Source organism: Gigantopelta aegis, chromosome 8, assembly GCF_016097555.1.
Source record: "Gigantopelta aegis isolate Gae_Host chromosome 8, Gae_host_genome, whole genome shotgun sequence".
NCBI lineage: Eukaryota > Metazoa > Mollusca > Gastropoda > Neomphalida > Peltospiridae > Gigantopelta > Gigantopelta aegis.
The window spans coordinates 15,904,319-15,927,681 of record NC_054706.1 but is presented as its reverse complement, the minus strand read 5'-3'; the positions used below and the strand labels follow the sequence as shown (position 1 = coordinate 15,927,681).

The following is a 23,363-nucleotide window of genomic DNA, read 5'->3' as shown; positions in this document are numbered from 1 at the left end:
CTTTACTTTTAAAATGCCAGCAGCAAAATAGTTCCGGCTTTCTTACAGTGACAATAACACATTTTAGAGTGAACTAGTGAAATTTTCACTCTAAAATGTGTTATCGTCACCGAGTGACTAAAAACACTTTTATTTCACTGATATTTTAAGATGCATGTATTTCACAAAATTTTATATAATAATTTTTATTATTAATAATAATAATAATTATTATTATTATATAATAGAATGCCAGCAATCAAATATAATTTGTACTTGTTGAAAGTACAAAACAAAAATAATAAGGATCGCAGTCGCACCTTTATTTTTGACACAAGCCCCGTATATCTGACATCAAGGGACGCCATCATTGATTTTCAGTTGATTTTAGAAATGGCTAATTAGGGGGTGGGCACCTCATTGAGTTGCAAATGGCCATAAAATATGTCAGGCAGGATCCACGAATGTACTGAAAGTGCTAAGATGTTGGAAATAGTGTTTTTGAAGGCGTAAGCCACTATTTTCGAAAGTGATTTGGAACTGGAGAAAGTGATCCACAATTGGCGTAAGTACGCCAGCTCAAACAACACTGTTTTTGGTGTCAAATGTATACCTAAATTTACATTTTATATCAATTTTTATTTATATGGTTGGTTGTCATTATCAAGAATTTCTTTTATCAAGAATTTCTTTTAAAAGTCATACTCGCGCATGTTGACAGAATTCACAATTTTGTTTGAAGGCATCCGGAACTGGCGCATCACCTGTACGTATCACAAATGGTTTCCAACTGTCACATACAAAATTACTGGGAGACCAAATTCTGTTTGGGCTATGCATCCAAACATTAGAATGACAGGGCATAAAACTGGGTTGGAAAAATGTTTCAGTTTAGTGGTATACACAGTATTTCAAATTTTGATAATTATTTTCAAGAATAATAAAGCTACAAATAAGCGTTATCATTTGTCTCATTTATTTACTATACTTCATTCATATTTCTAGGATACCAAGTGTTGTTCTTACTACATTATAGACACCCATATAAAGCAGTTATTTTAAAAAACCCAAAACATTTGGGTGTATATAGACAAACCTTTCCTTTCTATCCTTTCTTTCCCTTTTCCCTTTCTTTTCTCCTCTATATGCTCGTTTTATCTATCCATTTTGACCCTCAGATCATTAAAAACAAATATGGATATGCTTGTGCAATATAGACGACAAATGAAATGAATGTAACTACCATATATCTATCATATATGTATGTATACCGGTATATGTATGTACATGTATATGTATGTGTATGTATGTGTGTATGTATGTACACATGTATATGTATGTGTGTGTGTGTGTGTGTGTGTGTGTGTGTGTGTGTGTGTGTGTGTGTGTGTGTGTGTCTGTCTATATGCATGTGTATTTGTGCATACATGTATATATGAAATATGTTATAATTTTATTATTATTGTACATTTGTAAGACGATGACTCAAGGCACCCCAATCTTGACATTGCCAGTGATCTGGGGTAATAAAGTTAAAAAAAAAAAAAAAAATTGTCTCATTTATTAATAAAGAATATATATAATAGAAACATGTCATTTGTACAGGTAGGATATTTTCATTCTGTGTCTGTGCCGTCAGTGCTTTTCAACTGTATACACATGTATTGACAAACACAACTTCCTCTACAATGGAATCCTACATGTATTTCCTTAATCCTTTCTGTTTATGTCCATTTGTAAGTCAGACATTATTTGAAAGATGAGAACTCCTTCCAGGGCCGTACCCTGATTAAAATCCTGGGGGAGAGGGGTGTCACTACCTTTTATAAACAATGAATGAAACACTATACAAATTAAACCCTGAGATGTGTATGCTGTTTTGTGGAGTAAAAAAAAAAAAGTGAGATTCTCACTCTTGGGGGGGGGGGGGGGGGGGGGTGGGTATGGCCCTGCCTTCGATAAATTGTTAAAGTACCACATTTGACTGGATATAAGCCCAGGGAGCCTAGACAACTCATTGTGAGCTTAGCATGGGGTGGGCTTAATCCCAGACAATGGGCCATTTTTTGTTTTGTTTTTTAAATAATAATAAATAAAATAAATAATAATTAAATGAATGGGGAAGAAAAAGAAAAAAAGTTCAGTATCACATCTATTAATTAGGGTTCCATTTGTTATTAATAAATAATTATTATTTATGTAACCCGGGACAGAAGTAAAGACAACACTTCTTGTGGTTCCAATGTTTTATTGTAGGCCAATTGGAAAAACCTATAAAATATTTAATACAAACATTCCTTACAATCACACATTAACTTTCACACTTCCGCGCACATGTATAATATAAACTCTCAATTAAGATAAAATTATTACATCACTATGTCCGAATATCAATATAAAATACTATTACAAATAAATATATCTTACCAGACATCCACAATGTCTATTTGATCAGACACTTGAAATGCAGAAGTGTTTAAAAAAAAAAAATATATATATATATATATATATATATATATATATATATAATAATCAACCACTTATTCTCTGCAGAATAATTTGATAAAATAGTATTGACTGTCTGCTTCTGATGAAAGCTGATCGTAATCCGATTATTAGGAAAAATCTAGTTATAAAGGGCGTAGTCCAAAAGCATGCAGTGCATGTCTCGGTGTCGAGTCATCAGTCTTGCGTGAACTGTCATCGTCGCACATGAATTAACAATTAACTATTAACAAACCCAACACAATAAACAATGACCACTGCTAATACAAAAGATGAAATAGACAACACACCTTTCTTTAACTATTTTATATTTAAAGATCGACTCCTACAAATTAGTTTTTTTTTTGAAAATACTTAATATATTATAATTAATATTTAATTGAAATCTTTGCTAATTAATAATTTAACACCTGGTTACATTTATTTATTAATTTAATTGGGTTTTTTTATTAGTATCTAATTATAAGAAACACACCTTCTATGTTACAATTACTTATCAGTGCTGTTTATTTACATCCAAAGTTTAATGCTGAGAAGACTTACAACAACAGCAATTAACAACAAACTCATTAGCGTATACACGTTTGTGATACAGACAGCCAGCTTACACTCTTCTGCTTACAAAACATGTAGTTGTCAATCTAGGTCATTGCAATTGTTCTTAGCCAATCAGAATAAGGTATTTGCCTAATTAGCATTAACAATAGACCCAGCATGGTTTTAAAAATAGACATTGGTTTTAGTTCAGACTTGGGCTTGGGTACTTCAAGTAAAGTAAAGTTTGTTTTATTTAACGACGCCACTAGAGCACATTGATTTTTAATCTTATCATCGGCTATTGGACGTCAAACATATGGTCATTCTGACACTGGTTTTTTTTAGAGGAAACCCGCTGTCGCCACATAGGCTACTCTTTTTTACGACAGGCAGCAAGGGATCTTTTATTTGCGCTTCCCACAGGCAGGATAGCACAAACCATGGCCTTTGTTGAACCAGTTATGGATCACTGGTCGGTGCAAGTGGTTTACACCTACCCATTGAGCCTTGCGGAGCACTCACTCAGGGTTTGGAGTCGGTATCTGGATTAAAAATCGCATGCCTCGACTGGGATCCGAACCCAGTACCTACCAGCCTGTAGACCGATGGCCTGCCACGACGCCACCGAGGCCGGTGGGTACTTCAAAGAAATACTGCAGACCTGAAATTGAAAACAATGTTACACACTGTTATTGTTAGACTGCTAAATTTCACTGGTGGTAAAATACTGTGTTACATTTGTGTTTAAGGCTGCCTTTCCATTAGTGCGGTTATTGGCGCACGGCTAGCCGCGTAGCAGTTCTACCCACGTGGCTAGCACATTTCCACTGAGGCGTACTTACGACACTGTTTCGTCCATGTGACGTCATTAATTAATTAAGCTGCCATATGCAAATTGAAACATGTCATTCAGTGTTCTCCAACTTTTATGCGACCAGGTTGGCGGACATGTGAGCCTAGGCCTTGGGCCTCACAAACAAATGGACGAAGTCCACGAGGAGGGGTGAGCTCGAGAGGGGTTCGCCCCATCTTGCACCGCAAGGGAGGGGCCTTGAAGCGTTATCGTTGGTACATGTAGGCCTGCGGATAAATCCAAAAGCGGCCAAATCTTTCTTCCCTGCCATGATTAAATATTACGTCGGTATAAACGATCAGGACGCAATGCGCTAGCCTGTGCAGGATTTTATAGGGAGTGGTCGTGACGTCATATCGCGGTAAACTGCATGCTGACGAAACAAACCAGGGCCCGTATTTTCGAAGCTATCTTAGCGTTACGAAATCGTAAAATGATCGTAGGTTGTGACGTCACTACAGCACACGCCATAGTGACGTCATAGTTTACGATGATTTTACGATTTTGTAGGCTAAGATTGCTTCGAAAATATGGGCCCAGGGATCGTATAGGCCTAGTAATTAGAGATGGGTGCACAACGCTAATCGCAGTACAAACAATACACTACGAGCATTCAGACACGAAGCCCGAGCTTTCTTCAGTAGGTCCTTTGGTTTCTTCAATAGGTCCTTTGATGTCTAACGTTTTCTAACGTTATTTAGGGGATAACCCTACTGTGTTTTCCGATTTGCGGACGTATATCGGTGGTTTTACTGTCGCAAATTTAGTTTTATTGGCGACGCGTTAGCAAATTGGAAAACACAGTAGGGTTATCCCTATTCTAATTAAACTGTTTGCTGGTTGATTTTAAATAGGAAATTGTCACTTGATAAGGACTAATAAAGTATAATATGTTCATTTCTGACATAAAAACTTCTCAGTATTTAACGACTTCTGTATGTAATATGAACGCTACAGAAATTGTCTTTATGACATCATTACAAAACAACCCTGTTCCTCACTTAACCTATGACGTATTTCTGCCAGAAAATTTGCAACTGGTATATTGGTGATTTTACCACCTGAAATTTTTAGCAGGGATCCAATCAGATTTGTTCTTACAAATGTGTTGAATTAGAATAAAAGTCCAAGTACAGGCTAAATATAGCGATAGGTGAATAGAACTGACGGAAGTTTTTTTCGTCATAGCGGATTGATTTTCGACTTGGCGGCATTTTTTATCAGCTTGGCGGACCCGTCTGCGAAAATCTTCAGCTTGGCGGCGCAAATTCTCAGCTTGGCGGGTGTACAAGCCGCTTACTGGGGTTGGAGAACACTGGTCATTGCTAAATGAGGAAGATCTATTACTAATGAAACTTCTGCAGAAAAAACAAGGAACGCTCCCACCCCATACTATGTAATTTACTACTAGTACATATTATTTATTTCTGAGCCGATTGTTTTCTAAATTGGACACAAAAATAGTTGGAGATTTTTTTAGTGTTCATTATAGGCCTATTCCAAAACACTTAGGGATACTTTTCTTCTTATATCAAACCAAACTGAAATTAATTACCAAAAAACCCATGCCCCCCCCCCCCCCAAAAAAAACCCCCCAACTTTTTTGTATGAGAGCTAACACATTTAAAGGGACACATATATTTTGGGAACATAAAATAATGAACCGATTATGTTTTACTGCCACCACAGGTCCGTAGGCAGGGATGGGTAACCCACCGTATTGTAAAAATTACTTTAAAAAACAATAGATTACCTCCTAAAATAACACTAATTCTTGCTAAAAGGTATTTTTATTCTTTGTTACTAAAGTGAACAAGGTAAACATTATTGTTAATAAGAATTGTTGGTGAGCATGCACATCAGTTATTTGAACTCATTTCATGTTATTATTGTACCGGTACGGCTTTTTTCATAATTAAACGAGGATAAAGGGTGTTAACATGTTTCAGGAGGGAGATATGGGGGTCCAGATTCGCTTTAACAGGGCCGTAGCTGGTGGGGTGGCAAAGGAGTGGAGTTTTAACTACTCAGTTGACCCCCCCCCCCCCCCCCAACAAAAATCCTAGCTACGGCCCTGTTTAATCACCTTCTTTTTTTTCAATAATTATTTTCTTATTTGTATAATAAGATGTGTTTATACACATACACCAGGTTACCATTTACTACCCCAAGTACAAATTACAAACAGTACTTAGAACGGCTGTGTCTACAGTATCTAACAGGCTATTAATAGCACATGTTAAGCCTACAGTATCCAAGGTTCCCACGAAGTGAGCTCTGTGCAGAGCTATTAATAACTCATCCCTGGGACATCTTAGTGGAGCCTGTATCACGATTGGTTGCCACAGTCACGTGACTGGGCAGTTTCATGGTTTTCTAAGGGTCGGTGCTTGTTACTTTGTGCTTGTTACTTTGGGCGTTGTTTTGGAAATCAACCAGCCTCCCAATAAACAGTAGTTGTGGTTACTTCTTTGTAAATTATTGTCAACACAGGTTCCTATGTATTAGATATTGTTCTTACTATATATTCATGTTCATATTTTAGTTTTATGACTGGAGTTATGTCAGCATTGGGTCATCAAGGTGTTGTAGTATAAAAGTATAATTATTGTAGCTAGATCTTAGCCTATCTTTCACATACTTAAAAGTATTGTGTTTTACCCCCAAGGTTCAGTCACATATACAATGTATATATTATTGTGGGTTTATACATCTATCGTTATCAACCTTCAGTGTTCATGCAGGGGAATACCCCTTAATGTGTATGCTAACAGGAAGCTTGCAGCCCGGTAGTGTAGCACTACCTACTACAGGTAGTCACAGGAAACTATCAATGTAGTGCACACCTACTGCTGTGGGCTTGTGGGTTTTTGTCACGGGTACAAATTTGATGTCACATATTTACTCAATATTTCAGGCAATATACAATGTAGGTGCTACTGTCGAAGTTCACACCAATCTGTAGTACATGCAGGTACATCTTGTCAATAACAAATAAACTAGTATGGGGGTGCTACTGTTGAGGTTCACACCAATCTGTAGTACATGCAGGTACATCTTGTCAATAACAAATAAACTAGTATGGGGGTGCTACTGCTGAAGTTCACACCAATCTGTAGTATATGCAGGTACATCTTGTCAATAACAAGTAAACTAGTATGGGGGTGCTACTGCTGAAGTTCACACCAATCTGTAGTACATGCAGGTACATCTTGTCAATAACAAGTAAACTAGTATGGGGGTGCTACTGCTGAAGTTCACACCAATCTGTAGTACATGCAGGTACATCTTGTCAATAACAAATAAACTAGTATGGGGGTGCTACTGCTGAAGTTCACACCAATCTGTATTATATGCAGGTACATCTTGTCAATAACAAATAAACTAGTATGGGGGTGCTACTGTTGAAGCTAGCTGAACCGCAAGCCACAGCTGCCGCTGAGGTCATACCAATCCGTAGCTCAAGGCTGCTGCTGATGCTCTGGCTGAACCGTAGCATTTTCACACCTTGCTAGTCACATTATACTTCCACAGGCACCTGTCACTGTACTTTATTCCACATACAGTACACGTGATGGAAATGATGTACTTAGTGCTGACTGACCCCTGAGGCCAAATGTTATGTATTTTATGTTATGTATATTGATAGTATTATGTTCATGTGTAGTTTTTATAGTCATAATAGTATTGTTTTCATATAATGTATAGATACTATGTTGTAGTACTTTTAATTATAGTCTGTGAACAATTTCATTCATCCCGAGTTGGTGTTGTGTATAAAATAATTTTTAAATTGACAAAATTGAAACATTACAAAATTTCTGGATCCATCACCGATACTGTGTAGACATAGTTTTAGTGAACCCAATATTATTGTAGTTTAGTGTACCTAATACTATTTTAATTCATTATGATGGTTGTGTTTATCAACTTTCCATTGATATGCGTGTATAATAGTAGCATAATATTAAATTATTAATATTATTATTATTATTATTGCACCTGTTATGTCTTGGACGTTGAATTTTCTTGCGATCTTCGTCCAGCAATTGTTAGTTCAGAACTGAGGCCTAATTCACTAAACTCTCGCAACTTTGTGATCTCGCAGTGCAATGCTAAAAGACTTGCAAAGAGAATGCTTTGTTGTCTAGCAGAGCCTAAGAGACCTTTGTTAATTAGGCTCCTGGTACTTATATTCAATTAAGGATTGGTAATGAATACCGGGTTTTCGATTGCCAGGTCAGTTACACTTTCAATCTGTTCATGTGTGAACTTTACTCGCCCATTGCACGAAGAATGCTAAAAATGCCTACTCAAAAACTTGAAAATTAAATAACGCTATAAAACACACAAGTGCGGGAGATGGGTAATAACCCCAAAATGACGTCATTTTATGGATTCCCCATGCGGTTCGAGCCGCACGACTGGCAAAAAATTGATACATGATTGACTTTCTTTTGTTGCACGGTTAGCACCCGTGTCAATGGAAAGACATCAGTGCAAATCAACGCATTTGATTTTTACCACTTAGCAGTAGAAATAGCCGCGCGGGTAAAACTGGACCAATGGAAAGGCACCCTAACTGTTTGCAGGAGGTATGACCATTTAAATGAACTTTGAGCAAACTTGCATTTTCGTGTTATTTACTGCGGTGCATCGCGTTTATTGCTTTTGCGATGTCCGAGTTGTATGGCTGGCGGCTGATTGAAGTTTGCTTTGGATTATCGGCCGGTAAAGTAATTGAATAGTAATTTCAACTATTTTGCTTGAGAGGGGGTATTGGAGATGGTTTTTTAAAATTATATTATAGGTGGGGTTTTTTTTTGGGGGGGGGGGTCCTCCCAGTAGCCCACTGGGTTTACGTCATGGGTGAAACTGGTTGCCCGGTCATGAAATCTGGTAGTCCCAGGCGTCCGGGCATGGGATTTTTCCAACCCTGATAAAAAAATTATTTTTCAGACAACTAATAAGTCGTTTGTGTGGTTTTAGTGTTTACACGAATGATTTTCTTTAGTAGTTCAGATACAAATGAAAAGGTTAATGGGTAACAGTATTTAAACAAGAATCTAAGATGAGCGAATTTCGTAGCTTTTCTCCTATCATAAATACAAAAATATACTTTTTGTGTGCTAGGACTAACTTAAAGTTACATTCTCTGGTTACCATATTATAACATCATGTATAAATGTGAAATACAAGCTGAAATGCACTTTTAAAAAAGTTGTGTGTGTTCGCTATGAACGGATATCGTCAAACGTATACGCTTGATTCGTCGCCTGTGCCGCCATAGCTCAGCAAAGCACAAACGACAGCCTGTTGTCAGTTTCAGTTAACACATGCGTTTGCCGATTTCAAATTGCAGGGTTCGTCTCAAAAAATTAAAAGAGAAATCTTGCGCTGTACGAAGAAAGTTCAGTTGAGGATACGGTACTTTAGTCTTTAGTTAAAACCGGTTTGATCTTGACAACGTATTATTAACAGTCGTACCTTCCTATTTCAGAATTGATATTTTATAAAGTGTTAGTAGAACTTTCAAAGTTTAGTTTGTATACTATAGTACTGTCGGAAATAGAATAAAAACTATTTTCGTTGATTATTTCTTACATATTAAACAGACATGTAAATATTATGTAAATATCTATTTAATGATAGTTTACCTAATTTAGCATTTACTTGTTTTGGCTCTCATTGATGTACAAGGTGGTGTTTACTCTTGAAATTAAAATAAAGATGTCAGTAAACAGGTGATTTTTGCACTTTATGTCAATTTCATTGCTGTTACAATATATGATGGGACTGTTTCTGATGACAGTTTACCCCTGTTCCTTTCCAAAACAAAATATTTGTAGACATTTATAAGTAACTTTTGAGCAAAACTGTCAAGAACCATTTTGAATTTGTTATCTATTATACCTGTATTAAAGGTGCTATCTCAAAGTTGCATAATGACAGCTATTGCAAATCATGTTTTTATTAAATTTTGCTTTAACATTTAAAAACTACACCTTTAACTATATGCTCATAAATGATTATAGGAAATAATTTTATCTACTAGTAGAAAATACATTTTTATTGGAGAATCTTTATCACAAACAGATGCTCACATATAAATATGATATAGCACCTTTAAGTTGTTGCAAGATTGTGTAAATTTCTAATGTACTAATATTGAATTTATATTCACTAAATATGCTGGTCATAATTAATCATTTATGCTGCAATTCAAAATAATCAGTTAACTTGCAGTTTTAAATTAAAAGTTTGTTTAAGGGTAAATGAAATGGACACAATATCATCAAAATGTTTTATAGTCTGTTCCAATAAAGGTCACAAATCAGCTGTTTACTGACATCTTACTTTTAATTTCAAGAGTAAACACCACCTTGTATATCAATGAGAGTCCAAACAAGTAAATGCTAAATTAGGTAGAGTATCATTAAATAGGTATTTACAAAATATTTACTTGTCAGTTTAATATGAAAGAAATAATTGATGAAAATCATTTTTATTCTATTTCCGACACTACTTTAGTAACACATTAATCATGTATATATTTTTAAAATAAAATATCCTAAAGTAGACAATGAACGTTTTCACTTCTTAATTTTACATGTTAAAATAGACAAATTCAAATAAATATTATTTTGTTTGGAAAGGGTAAAGTTGGGGGGGGGGGGGGGGGGGGGGGGTTGAGCGACATCAAAGATAAAGCATATTGATTTAATAATCATCCGACCCCATACAACCGTAAATAAAATGTGTTGAGTGTGTCGTTAACTAAAACATATCCTATCCTTCCTTCCATTTGCTGTTGGATGTCTAACATTTGGTAATTTTGACATATAATCTTAGAGAGGAATCGGGTGCATGTGCAGGGGGAGGGTATTGGAGGTCGAAACCCTTACTTGCCCAAGCTTAAAAAAATTTGAAATGTATTTTGGGGGGGAGCATGGCCCCATATAAACTTTGCTCAACACATAACCCCAACCCCGCTGAAATCCCTGCACACGCGCCTTGAAAACCCGCTACCTTTTTTTTTTAGCAAGGGATCGTTTATATGTACCATCCCACAGACAGGATATCACATACCATGGTCTTTTTGTATACCCGCCGATGGGGATCGATCCTAGACTGACCGCGCATTTCCAAAAAACACCTTTTTAGGTCTAAGTAATGAATAAAAAATAACATATAGTCTTGAAAAATGTTATGTAAATCGAACACAGTACCCTCTTCCTCTACCCCTAGAGCGTTACATAATTAGTAACACCCCCTTACATGTAACGCATATGCCACTGTCAAAATTTCAAGGCAAATCCCCCACTCACCGACCCCTGGAAAGGCGTTGTACCATACCTCTATGGATATAAATATGTTTTGGAGATATGAGACGACCCCTCAATCAAGACAGTTACATTTTTTCAAAAATTGCGAAATCTCACGTGATCTCTTGTTGGGGAATTCTATACTTGTGATAAGCCAATGAAAACCGAGATCAGTACGAGCCCGTCAAAAGTGTCCCATTTTCAAAATACTGGCTTTGTTTTTGACCTGGATAAGCCAGCGTAGTGAAACCAGTGTGGAGTGTGGCGTCATATATGCACCAAACATAATTGGATTTTCTGTTCTATATGCTTAAATAATAAAAAGATTCCAGGGAATGTAGTTTTAAAATAAAAATTAGTTTTGTTTGTCCTGACCCGACCGACCCTGGAAAATCGACCCATGTCAAAATTGTTTTTGACCTCTTTTGGGGAATTTTATTTAACCAATTTCAATTTAGGCTTAAATAAGTATAATATTGATGTGTACTTTGTAGATGATATTTGTCAAACATTTTAAAACCCATATAATTGTTTTAAAATTTATTAACGTCAGTTTCCATTCATTGGAAATTAGAAATTCTGTAAAATGCTATTCATAGTAATGAGAACACGATTTTCCCCGCGAGAGTGGCACGAACTCTTGCGCACTGCAGTGTATATTCATAATACATGGTACATGCTCTTGTGACACTGACAGGCAAAATGGTACCTTTGCATGAGCCAGAAGAGGCTATGTATTGGCATGCTTTGACAGTTACAACATTAATATTAGTGGTCAATTTGTCCGACACTAGGTACAGTCACTAGAATACCATCGCGTTCGCTATTAATAAACCCGATTCAATCCAAACTCTGCAGTGAGAGAGATTTTCATGACACCCGTCTATAATTTTTTAAACATATTTTGTTTTCACCAGTGTCATTAAATTGTATCGATATATAATATAATATTCTAAGGTTCTGTGACGTGTTTCAGACTCTGAATATCGTGACGTCAGTACTTTAAGAATTTCAGCAAGCTTCCATAAATTGTAAATATGAAAGTAGATGGTGATCATGAAGAAAATAGCTGGACACGTTGAACGATAGAGAAAAAGCTGGTTAGAACATTACCATCAAACACATATGACGTACATCTAGGTCAGGGATTTCCCACTGCACACAGTTTTCCAAAACATTGATGATATTAGCCAACACATTTTGTTTGGATTTTCTGACATGTGATTACAGCTTTTGCACGAACAATCCGTTATTTATGTTGATGATATTGGTTTTGCATAACCTACTGATAAATGACAAAATCATTCATGCCAAATTTTATCATGAATACTGAATATAAAAACACTGATATTCGGGAGGATATCATGAAAAAACGTGAACCATGCATGCAGGATGTATCAGGTCGTTTCGGCCTCAAACCCTTTCGACCCCATATACAGTATTTAAAAGTACATGTATTATAGTTTTTAATTGCTAAATAATGTATATAATTATGTAGTTGGCATATCCAAAACAACGTTTGAAAAAACTTTTTTTTAAATTTCACCATATATATATAATCAAATAATTAATCCAAAATATAGATTCACACGCATTATTCACACACATTGTTCAATAGTTTATATATTTAATTTAAACACTATCTTTGCTGTCTACAGCTTCAGGCATAGAAAATGCGCACATGTTCCTCACACCTTGCAGGAAATCTGATGTCTTCAGTCCCACAGTTCTTTGGTTTCCCTTGCATTCTTTAGTATATTAGTCTCTGGTGTCGCTATATCAATTGATAATTAATAGCACAATTGATAATTAATAGCACACAGCAAAGCATTGCACACAAAGTAACAATATCTAAAATAAACAACAAAACATACACTGATTAAATAGTTTCATTTAATCAAACACAGATCGAGACGTGATCGGGGCCAAAATGACTTGGGTTATGGGGCCAAAATTGACAGGGCCGAACATGCACTGGAGCCGAAACATCTCGAAAAAACAACGAGGCTACCCCTATTTACATATGGCTTGTTTTTAAGGAATCTACACATGCTTGTCCCAGACTGTTTAGTCAACTCGCCCCAAATTGTTATCAACTTACCCCAATTCCACTTTATTATACATGTATACAGTTTCAATCAATATCGGCCATATTAGAATTGATAGCCACAAAGTTATATCAAGGCTTTATTGTAAGACCTACTCGACATGACATGGTAGGTAGAGTTATGAATGTTAAATTGAACTCATTATCATTAATAAAGTAAAATCAATACTGTAAAATACTTTATTTTTGCGGGATAAAATTTTTGTGATTTAATGAAAATTAGTCAGTTTGCGAGCATTTATTTTTGTGAATCCCTATCCCTTCCCCCAATAAAAAAAACTGAAGTACCGGGTACTGATGTCAATAATTTTGACGTTTATTGTTTACAAAATACAGCAAGCTTATGTAATAGCTTTTTCGTAATCCTAAAAATTGTTATAAAATTAAAAACCGAACCCGAAAACAAAACGAAATTTGAAGGCGGTGCTAGCTTAAGTTTGATTTAAACAATATTTATTACTGTCAAAGTACTCCTTCATTTCGGTTTGTGATTGACCAACAGGCAAAACCTTTAATGTGAAGCCCCAATATGTACTACGAGTATAGTGTCGCTGTACAAGCCCACCCCAGATGTTTTTTGAAATTTCCACATTTTAACATACTTTGATGTTTACTTCCGTTTTTTAAATACGTGTGTTGCTTTCATCGCCAGCACTTATGAAAGAAATCAATACAAAACGTAATAGTCTTATTGTTTATTATCTTATAATATATTGTCTGTACTTATTTTTATATATATATACATATATACATACATACATATATACAGTGGACTACCTAAAACGGATTCTGTGTAATCCGGATCTCTGCGTAAACCTGTCCATTTCTAAAGTCCCGTCCAGCTACCGTTTGTCTCTTAGGTATAAATCTCTGCCTAATCCGTATTCTGTCTACTTCGGACTCCGGATCAAAAATCAAGAACGAAAGAACCGTTCATGCATTAATTACCTCTGTCCACACCGGATTGGGATTTGACTGAACCACGGGCTGCTTAATTAGTTGAACAATGATCGTCAGTTGCCACGTAATCAGGACGCCGTCGCAAGATCAAATACAAAATGTAATCACACTCGTGTGAAGTTTACTCTTATTGTGGTATAGATCAATCAGATTAATACCTAACTGATTTCACACTTGCTATTTAAATAAATAGAATGTTTGTTTATTCGATATAATTCATTCAGTCAATGTGACACTTCTTAAAACAACGACCTCCGTGTGCTATTTGATGTGTATTAAATCTATAAAAAATTTGTTGATCATTCAAGTACCATAACTCTGGATGAACTCTGTCTAAACCGGTCCTCTATGTAAACCGGTCTATTTCGACGGTACGAAGTGAGTCCGGTTTAGACTAAGTCCACTGTACTTATTTTTTTCTTTTTTTTTTTCTTTTTTTAAAGTTTTAAGTATTGCATTGTTACTACTAGTCTGGAAACTAACGAGGTCTCGGGTCTGATTGAACAAGACTACTTTATTGTAATGTCTAATTTTTGTCACCCTTTTATTTCACATGGAATTTATTTTCACGAATTTTATTCAAACGCAAAAGTAAAGTATTTTACAGTATATAATCAGGGTTTAAGCTGTGAACCATTTTTTGTCCTGACCAAGTGTTGTTACTTTTTAGGCTGATTCAGAATCAAAGATGACTTTGACCTCTATTTTTACCTCTTCTCAAGTTCCACCAGGCAGATTTCTCAAGTTCTTCTACTGGCCTCGGTGGCGTCGTGGCAGGCCATCGGTCTACATGCTGGTAGGTACTGGGTTCGGATCCCAGTCGAGGCATGGGATTTTTAATCCAGATACCGACTCCAAACCCTGAGTGAGTGCTCTGCAAGGCTCAATGGGTAGATGTAAACCACTTGCACCGACCAGTGATCCATAACTGGTTCAACAAAGGCCATGGTTTGTGCTATCCTGCCTGTGGGAAGCGCAAATAAAAGATCCCTTGCTGCTAATCGGAAGAGTAGCCCATGTAGTGGCGACAGCGGGTTTCCTCTCAAAATCTGTTTGGTCCTTAACCATATGTCTGACGCCATATAACTGTAAATAAAATGTGTTGAGTGCGTCGTTAAATAAAACATTTCTTTCTTTCTCAAGTTCTAGCAGGCAGATTTTAACAGATGTAACTTACTTACTCAGTACAATCCTTTCATGGATTATTTTTTGCCTAAACAAAATTTTAAACAAAATCCAAAATAACAGATGTTTAGAATGTCTTAATTTGTTTTTCCTTTTGCAGGCAACATTTTGGAAAATCCGAAACATTTACAGAGTCACAGAAGTGGGTAGTTGGGCAGCTTATTCCAATTTTTCCGTGTCACATCCGAAGTGGTATTGAAGCCGTTGTGGGAATGCAGACTGCAGACATTCATCCTTTTGATTCCAGAGTCCTCTTACAACAATGCATAGATTTTATCCTGGACAACAACACCATCTTGGAAGCAGCTGTCAATGAATACACCGCTACAAGAATTGATTTGACTGGGCCGCCACAGCTCAAGTCTGGCGCCAGTAACAGAAAGATAGATTACAGGGATCAGGCATACGTCATTGATTCGGATGAGGACGAGTATGGTGAGGGAGTGGTTTTGTTGAAACTTTAATCAAACAAAGTATTTAAAAATCTGTATCACCAGACATTAACAAATATACTAGGCATCAGAAAACTAGTGCTATGAGGTTTTAAAGGCCTCACAAAATTCAAAATGTGGAGAAAGCAAATCTGCATCACATATTTTGGTTTTGTTTACTTAGATAATGATGGAAGGAAGGAAATGTTTTATTTAACGACACACTCAACACATTTTATTTACGGTTATATAGCATTGGACATACAGGGGTTCAAAAATTTCTAAAAAATTACTTGCCACAGGGCAAGTGTTGATCAGATATTCACTTGCCCCATATATTTTTCCACTTGCCCATACTTCTTAAGGTAACCAAATGTGTTACTCTTATTTAATTTAATACAGTGCTTAATAATGTAATAATATTGAAAGTAATCGGTTTGATTGCACAAATAAAGAATTTTGCCAATAGGTTACAACACTTCCTCAGGAAGTACTAAATGTATATGTCTGTCCAGTAGTATCCACTGTCTTCTCTATTTGTTGATTTAAACTTTATTTTTTAAATAGTGTCCATTTGTTGATTTAAACTTTATTTGTTTGGTAGTGTCCACTTGTTCATCTCAACATAATTATTGTGTCGATATATGTATTAGTGGCCGTGGATGTGGCGAGAACCCTTTCCACTTGTGAGCCATTCTTTTATGGCTGGCATTGGTTGAAAAATGTTTATGGATTTTGGCCCATGAGTCATTATTGTGAGTATATTATTTAACATTCTCTGCCCCAAAACACTTCTCTGGGATGTTTTTACCCTGTTTATAGCTGAGAAAAGTCTCGCAAACAGCCGTGGCTGGGCTCAAAGTAAACATGAGCTCTGTTTATGTTTTTAAAAACTACATGTTTGGTAAACAACAGAAGGGGACGGGGTGTACATCGATTGCAGCCTTGTATTTTTAATTTATTGAGCATAATTTATTTGTTAAAAACTATTAATAAAGCAGAAAAAATTAATATATTCATGTATGCTTAGAGAGAATCGCACCATCATGATTATGGCATAGGGCTAATGAAATCTAACCACCTTACCCGTTCATTTTACATGGACGTAGATTTACGTTTGCAAAGTACTGAAAAACATTAAGTATGTTTTTGCTATACGGTTTATGATATCTAAACTAAAATATCTTGCAATGTTTATAAGAACACAGTTCATAATATTTATGCTTTGTTCAAGTGAACTCAGAAATTATAAACGTGCTTTACACCCCCGTTCATTTGCAAAGAGTAGATTCCAGAGTCCACCGCGTTAACGTCTAATATAATTTTGAATATGACAATTTTTGTAAGGATTAAACATTTTTATTGCATTCACAAGGCATGTATATTTTATTTTTATTTAAAATACACCTGCGAAGTCACAGTATTGTCTCAACGCTCAATTATTTTTCAGTATTCATTAGTGTTAATTTCCATACTAACATATATTCACATAAAATTATTACTCAGTTGTGTATTTTAAGATGGGGAATATCCTCGTAACTCTCCATTCCTGAAAAATAATGGGACTCGTCTCCATTATTTTTCAGGAATGGAGAGTTACTCGGACATTCCCCCCTATATATAAGCTGTAAAGCGTATTGGACGCTATTTCCAAGTTTGAAGATCATCAAACTGATTACTTGTACGAATTCAGTCAAAAGTTCAGTGGCGGAAATTACCGATCTTAGTCGATAGTAAAAGGGGAATAACTCGAAAGTTGTTATTGAACTTTTCAACACATTGTTTTCCATTTTGGTGTTAACGCGTTGGCAAGAGTTCCGATCGTTCCAGCATTTAGAGTTAGTTCTCCTTAGAGCTATGTAAATGCTCGAACGATCGGAACTCTTTCCAAAGGTTTTACCGAGATTTGTAACAAAACAAAAGAAAAAAAAGTTTTAGGTGTTAATTATATAGTCACTTGTCATCGGGCATATGCAGTTAACATAATTACTTGCCCAGCATGAAAATTCCACTTAGAACGGGTGTCGGGCGATGGGATTTTTGAACCCCTGACATATGGTTAAGGACATCACAGATATTGAGAGAGATAACCCCTTGTCGCCACTTCATGGGTTACTCATTTCGATTAGCAGCAAGGGATCTTTTATTTGCACCATCCCATAGACAGGATAGCACATACCACAGCCTTTGATGTACCAGTTGTGGTACACTGGCTAGCACACAATGGGCCCACTGACGGGGATCGATCACACATCAAGCGAGGGTTTTACCACTGGGCTACGTAGATAATGATGGAATTAAAATATAACATAATCACGAGCTATATGTACATAGCAGATGAGATAATCATACATGTATGCATCTCTCTCTTGAAAAGAGGGTGGGACTTAGCCAAGTGGCAAAGCGCTCACCTGATGTGCGGTCAGTTTACGATCGATCCCCGTCAGTGGGCCCACTGCACCATTTCTCATTCCTGATAGTGCACCACAACTGGTATATCAAAGGCCATGGTATATGCTATATTGTCTTTGGGATGATGCATATAAATTTTAAAAGATCCCTTGCTACTAATTGAAAAATGTATAGGGTTTCCTCTCCAGGGCTCACTCTGGGTTAGCAAAACATTTCGCCATATTACCTACTAAACTTCAAAAATGACAGAAACCCAGTTATTTTATACAAAATATATTTTATTTCATGCAATATTTAGCCAAATGAAAATAAAATTTGCCAGTTATATTTGAAATTTGCAAATGGCGAATTTGGCGAGTGCCAGAGCTAGCCCTGCCTCTCTAAGACTACATGTCAGAATTACTGTATGTTTCACATGCAACAGCTGATGAATTACCGTATGTTTCACATGCAACAGCTGATGAATTACCATATGTTTCACATGCAACAGCTGATGAATAAATCAAGTTGTTCTAGTGGTATCATTGAAACAAAACAAACTTTAACTCTCTTGACAAATGACTGCAATTTGTTTGCAGTTTTAACTGGTGAATTTCTATTTTACCTTTTATGTCCTACAAAAATCGACTGCTTGTTGCATGTTTTAAACAGTTAATATTAAGACAAGTAAAAATATTGGCAGACAAATTAGTAAATTCTTATGTGCTGCTGTAATTTGTTGAATTAATTAGTAAAGAATTCTGCTTCTTCCAATCACTGATTATTATTGCTTCTCTTTTTTTATTCTTTAAAGATGAGTTGAGAATGGTGGGAGCAGTAGCAGATATAGAAGCATTGTGGAATAATAACCAGAACCTATACACCAGTTCCAAATTCGGCAGCAACCAGAGTGTAGGAACAAAAAAAACACCTCTTGTAAACTTGGTGGACAGCAAGTTTGCGTCTCATGTCAGTGGGTCTAAAAATAACTCTTTAACCAGTGCTATGGCTCATGAAATGTTGCAGACAGATTCCATGGGGTTGCCATCGTCTGCAAAACGGAAATCTTCTGACGTGCCTTCGTTAAAAACGCAGACCACCGACTCTACTGTATATTCTGTGCCACCTGCACCGAATACAACTTCTACAACTGTGATTCCAAATTCTTCATTCCTCATATCTAATGCATGTCCAACATTTTCTCAGCTTGTTAATACAATGAGTATGGTGCCACTCCCTAGCAGGAACATGTTAGATGGAGGTGGAGCCATTGGAGCACCCAATAGTCTTTCAGAACTTGGACAGGTGGGTGGCGTCAGTGTGACAGGGACAGCCAATCATAGTTCAACACAAGGACAAATAGGTGGAGTTAGTATAGTGGGAACAGCCAGTCATAGTTCAACACAAGGACAAATAGGTGGAGTTAGTATAGTGGGAACAGCCAGTCATAGTTCAACACAAGGACAAATAGGTGGAGTTAGTATAGTGGGAACAGCCAGTCATAGTTCAACACAGAAACACAAAGGTGGAGTCAATGTGACAGGATCACAAACTCCTTTTACAACAGGACTTGTGAATGGAACTACAGGTGTATTAACAAGAGGTGCTTCATCTACGGGAAGTTGTTTATTAACACCCAGACATGTGGTTGGAGTCAGTATGACAGGATTGGCCAATAAGAGCTCAAGATCAGACAATGTGGGTGTAGCAGGATCGGCCAGTCAAAGCTCAGTGCTAGCATGTGTGGGTGGAGCACTTACGTCACCCAGTCTCAGTTCAAGTCTTCCTTTTTCTCCATCTTTGGCCATTACTTCTTGTCCAGGCGTCATAACAATCAATGGGTAATGTTTTATATGCAACATATTTACATTAGTATGAGTGCCTATTTGTCCCACAGTTATTTTTAGCCAGCTTAATTCTTAGGTAAGAGTTGTTCCAAAATTGATAACATGGGTGGGGGAGGCATTTCTTTATACAGTGAAACCTCACAAAACCGGAATTCCCCCAAAACCAGACATTTGTCACAGTCCTGTTTTAAAAACCAGTATGGAACTTAACCTCTCTAAACTGGATACATTTTAACATCAGACATTTTACTTGGTCCCAAGGGTGTCTGGTTTAGAGGGGCTTCACTGTACATGAGACATTGAATTTAGGAAAAATATTTGAAAAAAAAAAAAAAAATTATGTGAATAATTGCTTATGTCAATATGACAATCTAATATCTGTGATGAATATGGGGATTTGTGAAATCTTGTTTCCTGATTTTAATTTGTTTTGTATGTTTTATATATACACGTTGAGATTGGCTGTCCAGGACAGCGATTAATCCTTAGTGAGAGATTTATAAATCACTGTTCTGGTTTGAGCAGGTAGTGTACAGTTGTTGATGTACAGCCTAACCACAGCACTAGCATCAAGTACCAGCCTCAATGGTGTAGTGATTAAATCATTGGACTGGAAGGTGATGGGTTCACACCCCGGTACCAGCTTCTACTCAAAACTAATTTTTATGAAGTGCTCATTGCACTGACTGATCTCTTTCTCTCTCCCTCCCTCCCTCCCCTCTCCCTCTCCCTCTCCCTCTCCCTCTCCCTCTCCCTCTCCCTCTCCCTCTCCCTCTCTCTCTCTCTCTCTCTCTCTCTCTCTCTCTCTCTCTCTCTCTCTCTCTCTCTCTCTCTCTCTCTCTCTCTCTCTCTCTTATTAGCCACTATATTAATATTAATGACTAACTATTAACCCATGTCCTTGACAGATAACCCAGAAAGCTTAAGTATTTTGAACAGCTTCATTGACACTTGGAGATAAGCTGTACAAAAATAAAGTGCAATGAATTGAGCACTTATCAAAGTTAGGCTGCCATTCTGTACATGTATGTAGTACTTTCCTTTAATTGTTCTTGAACTGGATTTGAGCTTGGGCCAAGGGGCATGAAACAATCAGTTTGATTGAATAGATTGAACCAGTTTATACCTTGACTGGAACTCACCACTGACTGTTTTTGTGCAGTTTCAGTCCACATTGTTTGAAATTTGTGTATCACTCTGGACCCTGGATTTCTTGATAGTTGTGATAGTAAATCCATGTCTAAGTGTTCCTGTTCTGTCACATTATGTTGCTTGTTTAACCTCTGTTGGCTTTGTAACTGACAAAATGACAGTTTTACATTTAAAAAGTACAAGCTGTAAGTTATACTTTGATATTATGTATGTGACATGTTGGGGAATAAATTATATTTATCCTTTAACTTACTCATGATATCCATGTCATAAACGCATGTGTTAATTTAGTGTATTAACCCTGTTAATAATGGTATGCAAAGTTGCAAGGTTCCTTAAGGTATAATATCTGCTCGCACCCCCCCCCCCCCCCCCCCCAAAAAAAAAATTGATCATAATTTTTTATGAAAGTTTTATATTAAGGAAGAAATAAAAAATGATTACACACTAAAAGGTAAGTAGTTAAATACATGAAATAGAACCAAACAATTATTTAACATTTCGAACGAACGAACAATGTTGTCATGTCGGCCATTTTAATTATCATACAAAGTAATTGTACATTCCAAAAGATACTCACCATTAACAAATATATTCCAAAGTGATGGCTCGCAACAGTTCCTCCTTGTTGTATTTACTCCTCCACATGTATTCCGCAAGAGGAAGGCAGGAGGAAATCTTTCCGAAAGTTACACGCTTGCTATTTTCGGGACCTCACATAAGCTTTGTAGGCTAACAGTTATGAACTAATCGAGACAATTTTACCGACGTCGCTGATTTCCATAACGATTTTACTTGTTTACAGTTTTTTGTCATAACTGTATGAACAGTATTAGAGATGTTGTGATCTATTACCATACTAAAGTGGACTGTTTTTAATTAATAATAAATTAAATAGGCAAAAGAGTTTGATTGGATTGGTACGTCTTCAAAGATATTTATTAAACCAGTGTTTTACAATTTGTATAGCAAAGATAAGTACCGGTCATATATTAAAAGCTTGCATAGATGCTACCGTTCACCCTTTTTAATTTCCTGGTAATTTTAAATAGGTCTTTCCATCAGCTGCATAAGGTAAATAGTGGCAATCAATACACAAACTTATTTTAAGTGTGCTGTTTGTTAAGTGTAACGTGCGTAATTTTTTACACTTTCCAGATTGAAATTACATGCGTTGTACGAGCACGATCACACTCGCGCACCTTAAAAGACGAGGTCTGCTGCAATGTGCTCTAGTGGTGTTGTTAAACAAAACAAACTTTAACTGACTTGATCACTAAACACAGATGGACCTAGAACAGTTAAAAACAGAGGAAATCAATTCTACTAGTTATTATGCTCCTGTACAATTAAAAATTTCGGAAAGAGTTCGACCCCTACCTGTCTATATCAAAGGCTCTAAAGACTAACCCTAACCCTAAAACTACCCTAACCATTGAAAGGTGGGTACGGGTCAAACTCATGCCCAGATTTTGTCAAGGGTTTGTATATTTTTAATCCACAACATTGGGACCGTTCTCTAGATCAATAACGTAGCACTGACTTGACATAGATGTCACAGCCATTCGTTACTGGTAGTGGTAGGTCAAATGACATGTTACAAAATGTTGAGGGAGGGAGACTGGTTGCATAATTGTTGAATTAAAAATTCTGCGTGAATGTCAGTGCGCCAACCAACTCTTGTCAATTGTAGGCCTACATTTAACAAGTTATTTAAAATATAAAAATAATAATATGAGGGATCTAATTAATCAGTAGTGCATACCTGAGATGCTCGAGTCGTAGTTCTAATTGAACCACCTCCTCAGAACCAGTGGGATTTCCCATCCCAACAATCCTAATTGTGTCGTACATAATATTGAAATTCAAGACAAGTTGATTCCTACACATGTTTAGCTGCACGTTCATCAAACCATCTAACACTGAAAAGGAATATATAATTGTGTGCATCAAATTATCTGAATAGTACATATTGAAATTTAATAATCAAATTGTCTGCATCAGTGTACATGTATGTCATACTTATAATTCTACAGCACCGTTCCTGAAATTTTTTAATAACTCCATTCCTGAAAGGGAAAAGAATTCCAG

The 23,363-nt window shown here is 36.4% G+C and overlaps 1 protein-coding gene across 2 annotated transcripts in view; it reads left to right on the top strand.

The window, feature by feature from the left end:
* The window catches only part of LOC121379156, a 63,247-nt gene that overhangs the window by 10,396 nt on the left and 29,488 nt on the right, over positions 1–23,363 (top strand). For both annotated transcript variants that reach the window (XM_041507649.1, XM_041507648.1), the window contains exons 2-3: positions 15,552–15,886; positions 19,088–20,114. In XM_041507649.1, coding sequence (XP_041363583.1) covers positions 15,552–15,886; positions 19,088–20,114 — 1,362 coding nt within the window. The remainder of the gene's footprint in view (positions 1–15,551; positions 15,887–19,087; positions 20,115–23,363) is intronic.